This window comes from Felis catus, chromosome D2 (genome assembly GCF_018350175.1).
Source record: "Felis catus isolate Fca126 chromosome D2, F.catus_Fca126_mat1.0, whole genome shotgun sequence".
NCBI lineage: Eukaryota > Metazoa > Chordata > Mammalia > Carnivora > Felidae > Felis > Felis catus.
In genome coordinates, this window is record NC_058378.1 from 24778932 (window position 1) to 24796409 (window position 17478).

The 17478-nt window shown below is 40.1% G+C and overlaps 1 protein-coding gene across 2 annotated transcripts in view; it reads left to right on the forward strand.

Annotated features, from left to right (window-relative positions):
* Window positions 1-17478, forward strand: part of NRBF2 (nuclear receptor binding factor 2) — a 36877-nt gene continuing 19399 nt past the window's right edge. Inside the window, exon 1 of one of the 2 annotated variants that reach the window (XM_003993970.5) lies at window positions 1-273. In XM_003993970.5, the coding sequence (XP_003994019.4) occupies window positions 22-273 (252 nt within the window). In that variant the 5' untranslated portion in view covers window positions 1-21. The remainder of the gene's footprint in view (window positions 274-17478) is intronic. The other variant, XM_045040028.1, reaches the window with a different exon arrangement.

Here is a 17478-nt window from a genome sequence, read left to right on the forward strand (position 1 = left end):
CCACGTGTGACGCCATGACGCATGCGTGGCCGCGGCGCGGGGGGCGGGCCCGCGGCGCGCCACCGGAGGAGGAAGTGGTGCGGTTGTTGCTCCCTCTGCGCCCACTGCTGGCTCCCGGGGCGCGGAGAGGGGCAGCTGCCGCCGCCGCCGCCGCCGCTCCGTCGCCCTGCTTACTACTGTTTCCCTCCATGTGCTCCGGCGCCGTCGCTCCCCTTCCTCAGGCCGCCGTTTACCCCGGGGTCTATGGAAGTAATGGAAGGACCCCTCAATCTGGTGAGTAGTCCGCTGAGGGTCGTGTCCGCCCTCGGGAGCCTTTGCTTCAGGAGTCCTGTCGCGCCTCCAGCGTGCTGCTGACCCTCGAGGCCGGGAGGCGGGTTTGGCGGGGGGTGGTCCTGAGGGGTGGAGGAGGGGGGCAGGCGTGGTCCCACATCGGCTACGCGAAAGGCGCCCCACACGTTGCTCCCTCTGGCATCCCCGGGAAGCTATCACGTCTCATTTCCCGGCTCCCCGAAGCGTACCCTGCTGCAGTGCAGTGAGTGAGGGGCTTCCACCAGCCGGGAAAGCCACCTACTCTTCAGGCTAGAGGAAATGCTTCCACGCGCCACGTAACCACCTCTCTGCAGCCTGGAGGGGCACTGAAGCCGGCCAGCGCAGCAGTGGTGTGAAATACTGGTTTTAACTTCTAATACGTAGGGTCTGAAGTCTCAGCTTCATTACGGTGGAGAGTTGGAGTAATACCCCCTCTCACCCCCTTCTCTTCCTCCACCCATTCATTTCTCGCCTACGTTCAGATGCATAAACTGAGGATCACCCTTCTCGAATAAGTTGGAGACAGCTGGAAGAAAACAGGGCCGTCCCTGATTTTAGCTCCGTTTCATCACTTTAGGCATCGTGAAAATACGGTAGATGTTTGCCCCTTCAGAAAAAGCGCTCATAGGCCATTTACTTATTACTGTAGGCTTTTCTGATGATCTCATGAAAACAGAAACGAGAAGCACGAGTTCTTTTCTGACTGACCACTGCATCTTTTGGTTGCCTAGAGGGTACCTATTTTGGTTACTTAAGATTCCTTAAGGTTGTAGCCAGACAGGAGGAACTTGTACAGGCACGGGTTTGCATGCCGTTCACTTGCGCTGGTGGGCGATGTTGGCATTGGGGAAAGGGGTGTGTGGAGAATTCGTTCCTCAGGTTGGAACTCTGAATCCTAGTGTCGTGGAAGACCCCCGGCTTCATTTAAACCATTCTATAGAGAAGCAATGGAGCACGGTGGCTTAAGACTATAGATTCTGGAGCTCTACCGCTTCGGTATCAGTTCTGGGTTTGACACTTAATAGCTGTGTGACCTTGGGTACATTTGTTGACCTCACCCTCTTTCCTGGTTTGTTGTGAGGATTAAAGGAGTAAATAGGTGTAAACAGTACCTTGTCCCTAGTACAGTGTAAGAGTTAGCTATTATAGTAATCAGACCATAAGCTCTTAATTTAAAATCTCATTTGTAAAATGAGGTTTGGATTTGCTGAGCTTGAAAAGCCTAAGATTCTAGGACCTAAAGCTGTTTTTCCCAAATGACTGGTGCCAGGTTAGCTGCTCTGAGAAGTGCCTCCTAGTTTTAAGTTAAGCCCACCCCCACTGGTAAGAGTTGTTTACACTTAAAAAGAATTGGACTAGATTTGTGAGTTTTTAAAAACCAGGGACACATCTTGCACTTCTTGTTTTTAAGGTCACATATAGTTTACAGTGAAATAGAATGGGTGGCTCAATACTGAAACTTCACAGGAATATTATTAGAAATAACCAGCAGTTTACAGAGTGCTTCAAAGTTCAAGTGTCCTTGCAAAATGACCATTGGTTCAGTTCCAGTTAGCTTCACTTTATTTGGCCAGAGGCTGCAGTATATACTGAGCCAAGTGCCCCACTAGTGTATGGTGGCTTGTGAGAAGACGGCAGCTGGGTGACAGTTGTAGATGGGGCAGCAGAATCACCAGTTTAGGAAAAATTAGTTAAATGGTGACAATAGTATTTTTATAGAGGAGAATTTTGGAAAGAGCCTCGTTAAGCAGGCTAGGATAAAATGTATGTGGACAAGTATCAGAAATTTGGCATCTTGAACTCTGAAACCATTTGAGATTTGAAAGATCTGAGTTGTAGCCGAGCCGTTAGAAGAGAACAGTTGAACAGAGATTAACATTTAACTTGAATCATTGGAATTGTACTTGTAAATAAGTACCAGTGGCAGGCCTCGGAATTTGTCACTCAGTTTTACAAGACTGTTTTTGTTTGTTTTTGTTTTTTGAAGGTGATCACTTTTTTTATGTCAGTTAAACAACTTAGTATCAAGTTGACTGAACCTGAGAAATAGTTCTCAATACTAGGATTTAATGAGTACCTTTGAAAATCCCAGTAGTTTATACAGGCTTTTTCTAATGACATTATAGCGTAGTCCAGATTTGTTGTATAAGGACTTATTACAGTACCTAGATTTATAAATATGTGTTCTCAGAGCATCCTTGGAATTTAGGAAGAACTGCTTCGCAGTTCTACAGAGAAATAAGCCTAGACTGAGAGAAATTAAGTAATGACTTAGATCAGTGGGTCACAACTTATTTTAGTATCATGACCTTTTCTAGCAGTACTTCTGAATTAATGTACAGTACTCACCATTTTCATTTCAATATGTTCCTTACATTGAACTGTGGATTCTGTGTCATTTAGTGTCTCTGCTTTAGTGTTGATTCTCTTCTGTTAGGTTTGGAGTAAAGGCCATATAGGCTTAACTGCTGGTAGTAGATTTTTAAGATACAGAAAAGACTGGTTCAACTTAGTCATTTTTTAAATTTATTTTTTAAATGTTTATTTTTGAGGGGGGCGAGGGGCAGAGAGAGAGACAGGATCCGAAGCAGGCTCTGTGCTGACAGCAGAGAGCCAGTTGCAGGGCTTAAACTCACGAACTGTGAGATCATGACCTAAGCCACCCAGGTGCCCCCAAAATAGTCATTTTAATATGTAATACAGACATTGTATTCTAGTTCTCTTGTTTTTGAAATTGGACAAACGAAAAATAAACTAAATCATATTTCCATCGTTGGGAATAGCTAGTCTTTGGACTGAATAAGTTTTGTTTCATCAGTTTTTTATTTCTTTTTGTGTATTTTTAATATGGAAAAATTGTAACTTGTAAAGTTACTTGGTGTATATTTAGGCCTTTCTTTCCATTTAATTTTGGCAAAGTGGGTGCTGTGCTGGTAGCAAATGTCAAAACTTGTGTGACATAATTTGTAGTTCTTTAATTTGTTTACTGCCTATTTGGGAAGTGATGTCAGACTAATTTACACATGACTGTTGCTCATGCTTTGCTTACCTACTCTGCAGGCTCTGAGAACAGGGTCCATGTGACTGTGGCCACAGTTGTATGTTTTTGGCCATATTAAGGGTGCCGAGAATGTTTGTTGAGTAACTGAGCTTCTCTCTAGAGTGGTCAGTTCTCATCTAAGACAAGGAATCCAATATCATGTTTCACAGAATGGCCTTTTACATACCTGAATTCTTTGTAATTATCATATCTTAATTATGTTGGCGGTAAAATCTTTAAGGTAAAAATGAGGCTGTTTTCAACCACTTCCTTGTTGCCCTGAAAAATTTCAAGGAAAGTTCATCCTGTCACAAGTTAGGTGGGGCTCAATGGAAGGACTGGGGAAAGGTGGTAGAGCACTAAGACTTACCCAACAATTACTAAGTGCTGGGATTGGCATCAGGCACTTTATGTAGACACTTGACCCTTTTTAAAAAATATTTATTTTTGAGAGAGCACAAGTGGGGGAGGGGCAGGAGAGGGGGACAGGATTCGAAGCTAGCTCTGTGCTGACAGGCTGACAGCAGTGGGCCCAATGTGGGGCCGGAACTCAAGAACCGCGAAATCATGACCATAAATGAGAACATAATTTAAATATGCCTCCATTGTATTACCAGTATTTGTTTCCATGACCCTAACAGTCTTTATTTATTAAATGTTTCACATTTTTATTTAAATTCCAGTATCACATAATAATAGTTTCAGGAGTAGAATTTAGTGATATCACTTACATATAACACCTAGCGCTCAATCACAAGTACCTTCCGTAATACCTGGCACCCATTTCGCCCATCCCCCTCCCACCTCCCTTTCAGCAACCCTCAATTTGTTCTCTATAGTTAAGAGTCTCTTTTATGGTTTCCTTCCTTCCTTCCTTCCTTCCTTCCTTCCTTCCCTCCTTCCTTCCCCTATGTTCATGTGTTTTGTTTCTTGAATTCCACATATGAGTGAAATCCATATGGTATTTGCTTTTCTCTGGCTTCTTTCACTTAGCATAATACATTCTAGCTCCTTCCACATCTACGAGATTTCATTCCTTTTGATGGCTGGATAATATATATACACGATATTCCAGTGTGTGTGTGTGTGTGTGTGTGTGTGTGTGTGTGTGTGTGTATACAAACATACACATATACACCACATCTTCTTTACCCATCAGTCGATGGATATTTGGGTTCTTTCCATAATTTGGCTATTGTCAGTTTGCATTCCCACCACCAGTGCAAGAGGGTTCTCTTTTCTCCACATCCTCACAAACATCTGTTGTTTCCTGTGTTGTTAATTTTAGTCATTCTGACAGGTGTGGCCTGATACTCATTATAGTTTTGATTTGTATTTTCCTGATTATTGATATTGAGCATCTTTTCATGTTTCTGTTAGTCATCTGTATGTCTTTGGGAAAATGTCTGTTCATGTCATCTGCCTATTTCTTAAAACTGGATTATTTGTTTTTTAGGTATTGAGTTTTATAAGTTCTTTATATATTTTGGATATTAACCCTTTATCGAATACGTCATTTGCAAATATCTTCTCTAATTGCAGAGGTTGCCTTTTAGTTTTGTTGATTGTTTCCTTCCCTGGGCAGAAGCTTTTTATCTTGAAGTCACAATAGTTCATTTTTGCTTTTCTCTTGCTTCTGGAGATGTGTTTAGTAAGAAGTTGCTATGGTAGATGTCAAAGAGATTCTTGCCTGTGTTCTCTGGGATTTTCACTATCTCTTGTCTCACATTTAGGTCTTTCATCCATCTTGGTTTTATTTATTTTTAAATTTAATCTTTTAATGTTTAGTTTTGAGCGAGTGAATGTGAGAGAGAGAGAGAGAGAGAGAGAGAGAGCGCGCATTGGGGGGGGGGGGGGAGAGAAGGAGACACAGATCTGAAGCAGGCTCCAGGCTCTGAGCTGTCAGTACAGAGCCTGACATGGGGCTTGAACTCATGAACCACGAGATCATGACCTGAGCTGAAGTCGGATGCTTAACCAACTGAACCATGCAGGTGCCCTGATTATTTTTTTATTTTTTTAAGTAGGCTCCACGCCCAGCACGAAGTCCCATGTGGGGCCTGAATTCTGACCCTGATCGAGACCTGAGCTGAGATCAGGAGTTGGACACTTGGGGCGCCTGGGTGGCTCAGTCAGTTGAGCATCTGACTTCAGCTCAGGTCATGATCTCACAGTTTGAGTTTGAGCCCTGTGTTGTGCTTTGCACTGACAGAGATCCCCTCCCCCCCCCCCCCCCCCCATTGTGCATGCATGCACACACTATCAACAATAGCCAAAGTATGGAAAGAGCCCAAATGTCCATTGATGGATGAAAGGATAAAGAAGATGTGGTATATATATACAATGGAGTATTACTGGCAATCAAAAAGAATGAAATCTTGCCATTTGCAACTACATGGATGGAACTGGAGGGTATTATGCTAAGTGAAATTAGAGAAAGACAAAAATCACATGACTTCACTCATATCAGGACTTTAAGAGACAAAACAGATGAACATAAGGGAAGGAAGACAAAAATAATATAAAAACAGGGAGGGGGACAAAACAGAAGAGACTCATAAATATGGAGAACAAACAGAACAAACTGGAGGGGTTGTGGGAGGGGGAATGGGCTAAATGGGTAAGGGGCACTAAGGAATCTCCTCCTGAAATCATTGTTGCATTACATGCTAATTTGGATGTAAATTTAAAAAAATAAAAAAATAAAAACCCAACAGTAGGAATTTAAAAATAAAAGTAAATATAGCATAAAAAAATAAACATTAAAAAGAAAATTAAAAAAAAAGAGTTGGACACTTAACTGGCTGAGCCACCCAGCCATCCCTCATCCATTTTGAATTTATTTTTGTGTATGAGGAAAGAAAGTGGTTCACTTTCATTCCTCATGTTGTTCAGTTTTCCCAGCTCCCCAAAGACTTTACTAATAGTCTACTGTTGACTGGAAGTCTTACCAATAACATAAACAGTAACACGTATTTATATGTTATACGTATTATGTACTGTATTAACAATAAACTAGAGAAAAGAAAATACTAAAGTCATAAGGAAAATACTTTATAGTACTGCACCGTACTTATTGAAAAAATCCATATATAAGTGGACCATGCAGTTCAAATCCAATGTTGTTCAAGGGTCACCTGTGTTATTTATCTTCTTAGTAGCTGTTATTTCCCCATTTTACTGATGAAGACATTGACATGCAGAATAAGTGGTGACAGTGGGATTTGAAAGCAAGGTTCTCATTAAAATATTGGTCTTACTATTAGATCAGTGTTTGCCCACGTTTTGACTGGGATCCACAATTAGAGATTTTTACATAATCAGTACACACATATGTATATACTACGTAGAGCTGTCACATTATGCATGTCTCTTGGGATTGTGTAAAATGCAAGGGCCCTCATAAATTTCACCCAAAACAAAAAAAGCTGAAACTGAAACATTATGATGCCATAAATGTATGTCTGTGTGTATATGCACATATATAGAGTGTGTGTGTGTGTATATATATATATATATATATATATATATATATATATTTATAATACTGTGTATCATGAACTCTAATATTTACTAAGATTTTTTAAAATGCTGGTTTTGGGACGCCTGGGTGGTTCAGTCGGTTAAGCGTCTGACTTTGACCCAGGTCATGATCTCACTGTTCCTGAGTTCCAGACCTGCATCGGGCTCTGGGCTGACAGCTCTGAGCCTGGAGCCTGCCTTGGATTCTGTGTCTCCCTCTCTGTGCCCCTCCCCTGCTTGTGCTCTGTCTCTGTCTCTCAAAAACAAATAAATGTTAAAAAAAAAAAAAATTTTTTTAATGATGGTTTTGACCCACTAAATTGATTTCAGAACTCATTGGTGGATTGTATCCTGTAATTTGCCTTCACAGCAGATGGCGGCAGTTCTGAAAAAAAGCAACTGAAAATGAGGTAGAAAAAAAGATGCAGCAGAGCTGCATGTGGGAGAAGTTGATCCTTAGACTTAAAATCAAAAATAGGTCTTGGCCTTCTCTAACACTTGAGCAGTGTGATTGCATTATATTAGTTTGACCGAGGTCAATTCAGTACTTACTCTTAGGAGATACTACTTGCCTGTAGGAGACTTACAGTGAATTGATGGTGGAAGGGAGAGTGAATGCGACTTCTCTGTTGCTTTCTATTGAAGACCCTACCACAAGGTTCAAGAGTACATTATATTTTCCTCTGCCTCTTTGATACTGGGTTTGGTATGGTGTTCCTTTTCTTGTCATCTTTACATACACAGCTTTCCCCAGGGACATGGAAATAATTAAATGGAAAGTAATAGAAAGTAACACTGTTTTCCTTTGGGGAAAAAAGACAATATTTAATCTGTATTTAAAGAAAATTTTTTTGAAGTTTATTCATTTTTGAGAGAGAGAGAGTGAGCAGGAGAGGGGCAGAGAGAGAGAGGGATACATAGAATCAGAAGCTCCAGGCTCCCAGCTGTCAGCACAGAGCCAGACACAGACGGGACTCGAACTCATGGGGCTCCAACTCATGGGGCTCCAACTCATGGGGCTGGAGCTCATGAACCGTGAGATCATGACCTGAGCTGAAGTTGGACGCTTAATGGACTGAGCCACTCAGGCACCCCAATCTATTTCTGAAACAGTTAGCATGTGGAAGTAGAAGGTACTTCTTGGTGGCTGTAGTCATTAAGTGATCTAGTTTTAGCTAGGATTTTCATTGGTTGCAGGTGATGAGAGCCACTTCAGATTAGTTTATGCCAAAAGGGATAATTTATTGAAAGGGTAATTGATTGGAATCCAAAGAAAGGTGCAGGAAGGGCAGGGCTACATTGCAGGTAGGTCTAAGAAAGTATGGGACCCGAGGCTTAAAGATGACCAGATTCTCCCTCTGCCACTTCAGGCTTGACTGCTTTATGTCTCTGCAGGCTTAGTTAATTCCTGAATGTCACAGTAGTTAGAACCACTTAAAACTTTCTTGACATAGTCTCTGTCCCTAAGTTTGAAAATGCAGTGGAATGAATTCTTTAGTGTCCAGGGGATGAGGTAATTAAGAATATGGCAGTTTCCACAAGAATCATATTGATTGCCTGGAAGAAGAGCAGTTCACAGAGACCAGTGGGATGTGTGTAAAGGGTTGGCTCTTCTGAGGAGGATTCAGCAAGGGAGGAATCTGTACAGGGCACACAGTAAGACATTACTGTTTTACTTTTTATAAAGGTTTTAGAACATTTTGTAGTAGCGTGCTTTCATTTTTTTAAAAACTTAAAAAAAAATTTAAGTTTATTTGAGAGAAAGATAGAGAAAGGGAGAGAGAGAGTATCCCAAGCAGGCTCCACACTGTCAGTGCAGAGCCCCATGCAGGACTCCAGTTCACAGACTGTGAGATCATAACCTGAGCCAAAACTAAGTCGAATGCTTAACTGACTGAACCACCCAGGTGCCCCTTGTGCTTTCATTTTTACTTGAGAGGGAGTAGGAAAATTCTGATTAACATGTCCTAGAGATTGGGTGGATGAAATCGTGAATGAAGTAAATGCATCAAAGACCAACTCTTTTTCTGTATATATGTATATCCATATATATAGTTATTTTAAATTTTGATGCAGAATTTGATTCTGATATTTTTCTGAAATACAGTAATGTTCTGTCAGCATTTCCCAGTCTTTGGTTTTGTTACCAACTTTTATTTTGATTTTTTATTTTTTTAATGTTTTTAAGAGAGAGAGGGGCGGAGACAGGGTATGAGTGAGGGAGGGGCAGAGACAGAGGGAGACACAAAATCCAAAGCAGGCTCCAGGCTCTGAGCAGTCAGCACAGAGCCTGACGCGGGGCTCAAACTCATGAACCATAAGACCATGACCTGAGCTGAATCAGATGCATAACCGTCTGAGCCACCCAGGCGCCCCTGTTACCAGCTGTAAACATGACTTCTTCCATTCTTCCCTGCAACTTACCATTCATTCCCTCGTCCAACTAACCAACAAATATTACGAGTAACTACCTTCTTGTCAGGTACTGTTCTGGACCTCAAGGACTTAACAGTGAATAGGACAAAGTCCCCAATTCTTATAGAACTTTCATCCCATGTCTCTAGTTTTCTTTCCATCTATTGTATCCTCTTTCTGTATTTTCTTTAACATCTTAAGCATAGTTACTTTGAGTTCCATGCTGTTAATTCAACATGGATTATCTCTGCATCTGTTTTCATTGTCTTTGTTTTTATTATCAATCACTTTTTCCTACTTCACATGCTTAGTAAGGTTATTTTAATATTTCATGCATTGTGGATGATATGTTGTAGAGACTGAAGTTAGCATCTTCCTCTAAAGAGTGTTTTGTTCTGGTTGGCGGTTAAAATACTGGCAGATCACCGTGATCCATCTAAACTTGGTTTTAGGCTTTATTAGGGTGGGTCTATTTTAGTTTTACCCATAATGCCTAGAGTGTGATTCTTACTCCTGGGGCTGACCTTTCTGGGTTCTCAACTGAAAGTCTCCGGTGTTCACCAGCATCCCTATACTCTTCAGGTCTAAACTACAGCCTGTCTTCCCAACATCGTGTAGCTTGTGAAATGTCTGCTTAGAGTGTCTGCTAGGCCTCCTGGAATTATAACCTGGTGCATGTGCAGCTTAGACGTTGGCTACAGACCTGAAAGGACTTTTGTATGCATATTTTTAGGTTGTCGTCTTCAGTGTAATTCTTTTCAATCCTGGACCCTCCTCAAATTCCAACCTTTTTGCTCTACTCTTCATTTCTTTTCCCCAAGTAGATACCACCTTCTGCTTGGGTTTTGTTTTTCTGCACTGCATTTTGGAAAGTGCTCTCAGAAAGAAAGCCTCACCTTGCACTTTTTCCTTTTCTTAAAGTTGTAGCCTTCTGTTATTTTTTGTTCAGTGTAAAATGTTGTTTTTATATATTGTATCCAGCTTTGTAATTGTCTACAGCTGGAGGGTAAGACAATGCTTAGCTTGCTCATCTCCATGAGAATTCAGGAGGTTCTCAAAGCAAAATTAAAAATTACATCAGTTTATTAATAAACTCTAAATGCCAGAAAGTACTTAAATATGAGATTATAGTATCATGAAATCTAATACTTACTCAGTGATAGGGTATCACAGTCTTACAAGGATTGGCCAGTCACTGCTTTCCCTATTTAAACATTATCTATTTCTAGGGGCATCTGGCTGGCTCAGTCAGTAGAGCACACAACTCTTGATCTTGGGATTGTGAGTTCAAGCCCTATGTTGGGAATAGAGCTTACTTTAAAAAAAAAAAAAAAAAGATTTATTTCTAAATAGAATTTGAGGCAGCTTACAATAAAAGACAAAGATGCCATACTATTAGTATATGAGATATGAGTTATACAGCAACTTATTCCAAAATTTAGGAGCTTAAAACAGCACACATTTGTTTTCTCATAGGTTCTGTGAGGCAGGAATAACGATATGGCTTAGCTGGGTCCTGCTTCAGGATTTCTCATAAGACTGCTATCAAGGTATCATCTGGGGCTGTGGTCCCATTTGAAGGCTCCACTGGGGCAGGAGCTGCTTCCAAGCTCACTCACATGGCTGATGGTAGAATTCAGTTCCTTGAGGACTTTTGAATCAGCTTTTGGATTCAGTTCCTTGCTGGCTGTTGGCAGACTACCCTCAGTTCCTTCCCTGAGAGCTTTTTGGTAGGGCAGCCTGCAACATGACCCTTGGCTTTATTAAAGTGAGTAAGGGAGGGGCACCTGGGTGGCTCAGTACCCTAAGCCTCCTGAGATTGAGCCCCTTGTCAGCTCTGTGCTGACAGGTGTGGAGACTGCTTGGGATTCTCTCTCTGTTTCTCTCTCTCTGCCCCTCCCATCTCTCCCCAGGTCTCTCTCTCTACCAAATCAACATTTTAAAAAAGTGAGCAAGGGGGGAGTGAATGCTACCAAGATGGAAGCCAGTGTCTTTTGTAACCTAATCAGAGAAGCAACATCCCCTCCCCTTTGCTGTATTCTATTCCTTAGATGCAGGTCACTAGGTTTAGTGCACATTAGAGGGGAAGAGATTACATACAGGTATGAATACCGGAAGGCAGGGGTCATTGGGAGCTATGATATAGCTATGATATAACTGCTTACCAACAGTTGTTGATAAAGAAGTAAAGAAAATAAAATCAACAAAGAATATCAAGAAAATATAATTTTGTGGAACATCAAACTAATAAGCTGCACAGCAAAGGGAATCATTAACAAAATGAAAAGTGAAAAGGCAACCCTGCTGAATGGGAGAAAATATTTGCAAATCATGCATCTGATAAGGGGTTAGTGTCCAACAAAATACATAAAGAATTCATACAACTCAACAGCAAAAAGAACAAACAGTCCAATTAAAAAATGGACAGAGAATCTGAAAAGACATTTTTCCAAAGGAGACATCCACATGGCTAACTGGTACGTGAAAAGATCCTTAATAATCACTGATCATCAGGGGAATGCATATCAAAGCCACATGAGATATCATCTCACCCATGTTAGTGTTTATTTTTGAAAGGGGAAGGAGGGGCAGAGAGAGAGGGAGACATAGAATCCAAAGCAGGCTTCCAGGTTCTGAGCTGTCAGCACAGAGCCTGATGTGGGCTCACAAACTCACAAACAGTGAGATCATGACCTGAGCCGAAGTTGGATGCCTAACTGACTGAGCCACCCAGGCACCCCTCATCTCAACCATGTTAGAATGGCTAGTATCGAGAAGACTAGAAATAACAAGTGTTGGCTGGGATGTGGAGAAAAGAGAACCCTTGTGCACTATTGGTGGGAATGCAAATTGGTGCAGGCACTATGAAAAACAGTATGGAGGTTCCTCAAAAAATGAAAAATAGAGACATCATGGGGCACCTGGGTGGCTCAGTCAGTTAAGTGTCCAACTTCAGCTCAGGTCATGATCTCGTGGTTTGTGAGTTCAAGCCCCACGTCAGGCTCTTGTGCTGATGGCTCAGAGTCTCGAGCCTGCTTTGGATTCTGTGTCTCCCTCTCTCTGCCCCTCCCCTGCTTGTGCTCTCACTCTCTCTCAAAAATGAGTAAACAGTAAAAAATTAAAAGAAAAAAAAGAAAAATAGAGATACCATATGATCCAGCAGTTCCATTTCTGGGTATTTGAAGAAAACAAAAACACTAACTTGAAAAGATATACAGACTATTGGTAACAACCAAGATATGAAAATAAGTGCCCGTTGATGGATGAATGGATAAAATGTGGTATTTATATAATGAATATTATTTAGCCACAAAAAAACCCAGAGTCTTTCCACTTATGAAACATAAATGGAGATAGAGGGCATATGCTATTTGAAAAAGTCAGAGAAAGACAAATTTAAGTGATTTCACTTACAGATGGAACTTAAAAGGCAAAACAAAACAAAAACCCAAACTCATAGATAGATTGGTAGTTGCCATGGTGACTAAGGTTAAAATGGATGAAGGAGGCCAGAAGGTACAAACTTGCAGTTATGAATAAGTCCTGGGATGCAATATATAACATGGTGACTATAGTTAATAATACTGAATTACATATTTGAAAGTTGCTAAGACAGTAGACCTTAAAAGTCTTGAGCAGAAGAAAAATTTTTTTTGTAACAGTGTATGGTGTATGATGTTAAAAGACTTACTGTGGTAATTGTTTTGCAATATATACAAATATCAAATCATGTACACCCGAAACTAAATAAATGTTTTATATGTCAACTATACCTGAGTTAAAAAATATATATATCCTATGGGACACAGCTACTAATGATTAGTTAACTGTAACCTATTAGAATGATAAAAGATAATTAGGACAGAAAAGAAAACACCATTTTTTTTTTTTATTTTTAAGTATAGTTGACATAGTGTTATATATTAGTATCAGGTGTACAACATAGTGTTTTGACAGTTGTCTACATCACTCAGTGCTCACCATAATTAGTCACCATCTGTAACCATACAATGTTATTAGAATATTATGGACTTTATACCCTATGCTGCACTTTTCATCTCTGTGACTTATAAGTGGAAGTTTTTATTTCTTAGTCCTCTTTACTTCATCTGTCAACCCACCCTCTTCCCTGTATTTATGAGTCTGTTTCTGTTTTGTTTGTTAGTTTAGAAAACACTGACTTTTATGAAAGATTTATACATTTTTATAAGAAATCCAGAGGGTTAAAACAGACAAAAAATTGAGCTCATTTATTTACCAGCTAGGGAGATGAAAATGAGTTAATGGAGTTGAAGCTCTTGAAGAGTGTTACATTGCCTTTTCTGTCTAACAGTTTCCTGGTCAATATTGATACTTTAAGAAAAAAAAAAAAAGCTTAATTTGGTCAGTACTCAAAATAGATGCATTCTTAAACATTAAATTGAATTGTTAGTGAAACCACTCAAAGACCTGGAGTGTCTTTTATCCTTTCTGAATGAATATGAAATATTAAGATAAAGCCTTTTCCATAAATCTTACTGCATCTTGAAATACTTGGCAAAAGAAAAACGTGTTAACAGAATTAAAATATATCAGTGCCCAGGGGCACCTGGGTGGCTCAGTCAGTTGAGCATTAGACTCTTGATATTGGCTTGGGTCATGATCCCACAGTCATGGTGGGATGAGCCCCTTGTTGGGACCCACCCTCACTGTGGATCCCATGTAAGATTTTCTCTCTCTCCCTCCTTCTTCCCCCCCCCCCTTAAAAAAATTAAAGATATCTATATATATAGAGAGAGAGATCGAGATCTACATAGATAGATATATATATATATGTATATGAGTGCCCAAACTGCTTTTAGAATCTCTCACCAACATTTTCCATTTCAGTTGCTTTTTGTTGCTGTTTTGAGTTACTGAAGAAACATAGTTATGGACTTAACATTTAATGGCTGTGATTCTACCAAGAACAGTATTTAAAGAGATCAGTTTTAAACTAGAGATTTGTTTTAAATGTTTGTTTATTTTTGAGGGAGAGAGACACAGAATCTGAAGCAGGCTCCAGGCTCTGAGCTTACCAGCACAGAGCCCAACATGTGGCTCGAACTCATGAACATGAGATCATGACCTGAGCCGAAGTTGGACGCTTAACCGACTGAACAACCCAGGTGCCCCTAAATTAGAGATCTTTAAAATTTGTTTTAAAAATAAGAGGTATTAAAAATAATAAAAATAAGAAATGTTACCAAGATAATTTTCCTATAGTATCTTCAGTTAGGGGAAAAAAAACAATTTAGTCTAGTCTCCCCAACTATATATTGTGAACTTAATGTCAGGGATTGCCATGGCTTTTATTGTCTTTTAACTAATTTTCACTGTACTCTCATTTTAGAGATGGGAAAACTCAGGCAGAAAGTTAAGAAAGCCAGTTTCATGTGTCTAATAAGTGTTCAAGCTAAGATTTGAATCTAGGCAGTCAACCTCTGTACAGAGACTCTGCTTGCTGGGTGTGTAACAGGAGCTTAGTAGGAACTGTATTTTATTATTTTTTTTTTTGAAGTTTATTTATTTGGAGGGCAGGGAGGGGCAGAGAGAGAGGGAGAGAGAATCCCAGGTAGGCTTCTCTGTGCTGTCAGTGTGGATCCCACAAACCGGGAGATCATGACCTGAGGCGAAATTAAGAGCCTGCCTGCTGCTCAACTGACTGAGCCACCCTGGCACCCCTGCATTTTTTTTAAATAGGGAATTTGCTGTGGTGCAAGATAACCTAGAGTAGGTGTGTATTTTTAAATGAGATGTAAGTCTTGAATTGGCAGAGTGATCAGAGCTTGAACTTTACATGGGAAGGTTTTAGGGAAGTCAGGACAGGTATGAGATCCTATTCTCACCACTTGAGAACTTTTTGTGTGTTTCTTTGGTATTTAATAATTTATTCTGTTATTATGGAGCTTGAAGTTTATTTAGGGAGTTGTACTTCATAGTACAATGTAGAAAGTGGTTAATATCATCAGAGGCATAGAAGAGGCAACCTCAGAGAGCATCTCTTCCTGCTTTGCAAAGGGTGTCCCAGAGCCAGCAGCTTCAGCTACATGTGGGTAGAATCTCGACCCCCTGTTCCAGACCTGCTGAATCAGTCTGCATTTTAACCAGATCCCCAGGTGATTTGTATTCCACTAAAACTTGAGTAGCACCGATATAGTCCATGTCTATCGTCTTACAGGTTCATCACCTGTAAACAGACCCTGAAGGATGAAATAATTTAGCTGGTTAGTGGCAGAGCCAAGACTTGTGCCCAGAGCCCTGGCTTCAGGATAGGGCTGGATCTGCACTTTGCTGTCCACAGTTAGGAGATACTTTGGAATTTCAGAGGTTTGTCTCTTATGTAGGGCTTCTTTCAAAGCTCAGAAAGGTTAAGGCACATGCAAATTCACCCCTTCCTTTGTGGGCTCCCCCACACACACCTAGAACCTTGTTGATTGCCACTTGCTTTAATTATATTATCAGAACACATAGAGAAATCATGTTGATTATAACTTAGTTTTCTTCGTGTATATTCTCTTCCCAAAAGATCTGTGTCATTTCTAGGTACCAAAAGATACTCCTATGTTCAGGACGTATTTTATGCTCAGTTAAAAGTATTTTAAGCCCCTAGCCATTTCTTTTACCCATCATTATTTTCAGGAATAAATAGGGACTTAGGGACAAAGCTTGTTTAGTTATTATTTGAAGAGTAAACAACCTCTGAAACAGTTGAAATGGATGATCTTGCTTTTAAATAGTGTTGTGTCTTCTGACATAAATAGAAGGGAAAATGTAAACAAGCATGCATTGCTGATTTCTACTTTTGTCTTCACCTCTGTTTTACATTGAGTGCGATTTGCAAACATGCCCAGAATATTTCTACTCTGTTGCAAAAGTGATTCTCTGAAGTATTTTTATGAGACATCTGTGGCACAGTTTTTCAAAAGCTTTCAAGATAAATCACTTTACACCTGACAGAACAGATTTGCTTTTTGCTTTCTTAAAAAATTGAGGTAAAGGGGCGCCTGGCTGGCTCAGTTGGAAGAGCATGCAGCTCTTGATCTCTGGTCCCGAGTTCAAGCCCCACATTTAAGTTAAGGTTACTAAAAAAAAATAACAATAAATAAAGATTTAAAAATTGAGGTAATACACATAGCATAAAATTTATCCTTTCTCATTTTTAAGTACACAGTTTAGTAGCAAGTATATTCATTTGTGCAACAGGTCCCCAGAACCTTTCACCTTGTAGAACTGAAACTCTCCACCTTAACTCACTTTTCTTTCCACCCCCTGGCAACCACCATTTCACTTTCTGTTTTTATGAGTTTCACTACTTTAGATATCCATATAAGTGAGATCATATAGTATTTGTCTTTTTGTAACTGGCTTATTTATTTTAATTTTTAAAAATTTATTTTGTGGGGGGTGGGAGAATGTGAGCAAGGGAGGGGCAGAGAGAGGGAGAGAGAATCTCAAGAAGGCACCACTCTGTCAGCACAAGTTCAATGCGGGGCTTGTACTCCTAAACTGAGATCATGACCTGAGCCAAAATCAAGAGTGATGCTTAACCGACTGAGCCACCCGGGTACCCCTTTTATATTTTATTGTTAACATAATGTCCTCAGAGTTAATGTTGTAGCATGCATCAGAATTTCCTTCTTTTTCAAGGTTTAATAATAATTCTATTATATATGTATGTATATACATATATAAATATATAGAGACATTTGGGTTGCTTCCACCTTTTTTTGACTGTTGTGATTGATGCTGCTATGAAGATGGGCGTACAATGCTTTTTACTTTTTTTAAAGCAGCGTTTCTAAATCATCTGTGAGTTTGTTAGTGAGGAAAACTACCTAGTTAGAAAAATTGACTTTGATCATTTCTGTCTTGCTCCTTGTCTGCTAACTGTGGAACCTTAGGTCAGATATGTGTGCTGCACATCCTCATGTAAGAAAGGGAATCACATTCATAAAGTTGTAGTAATTCTTTTTTTCTTTTTTAATTTTTTTAAATGTTTATCTGTTTTTGAGAGAGAGTGCAAGCGAGCATGAGTAGGGGAGGGGCAGAGAGAGAGAGAGGGAGAGAGAGAGAGAGGGAGAGAGAGAGAGAGAGAGAGAGAGAGAGAGAGAGAGAGAGAGAGAGAGAGAGAGAGAGAGAGAGAGAGAGACATAGAATCCAAAGCAGGCTCC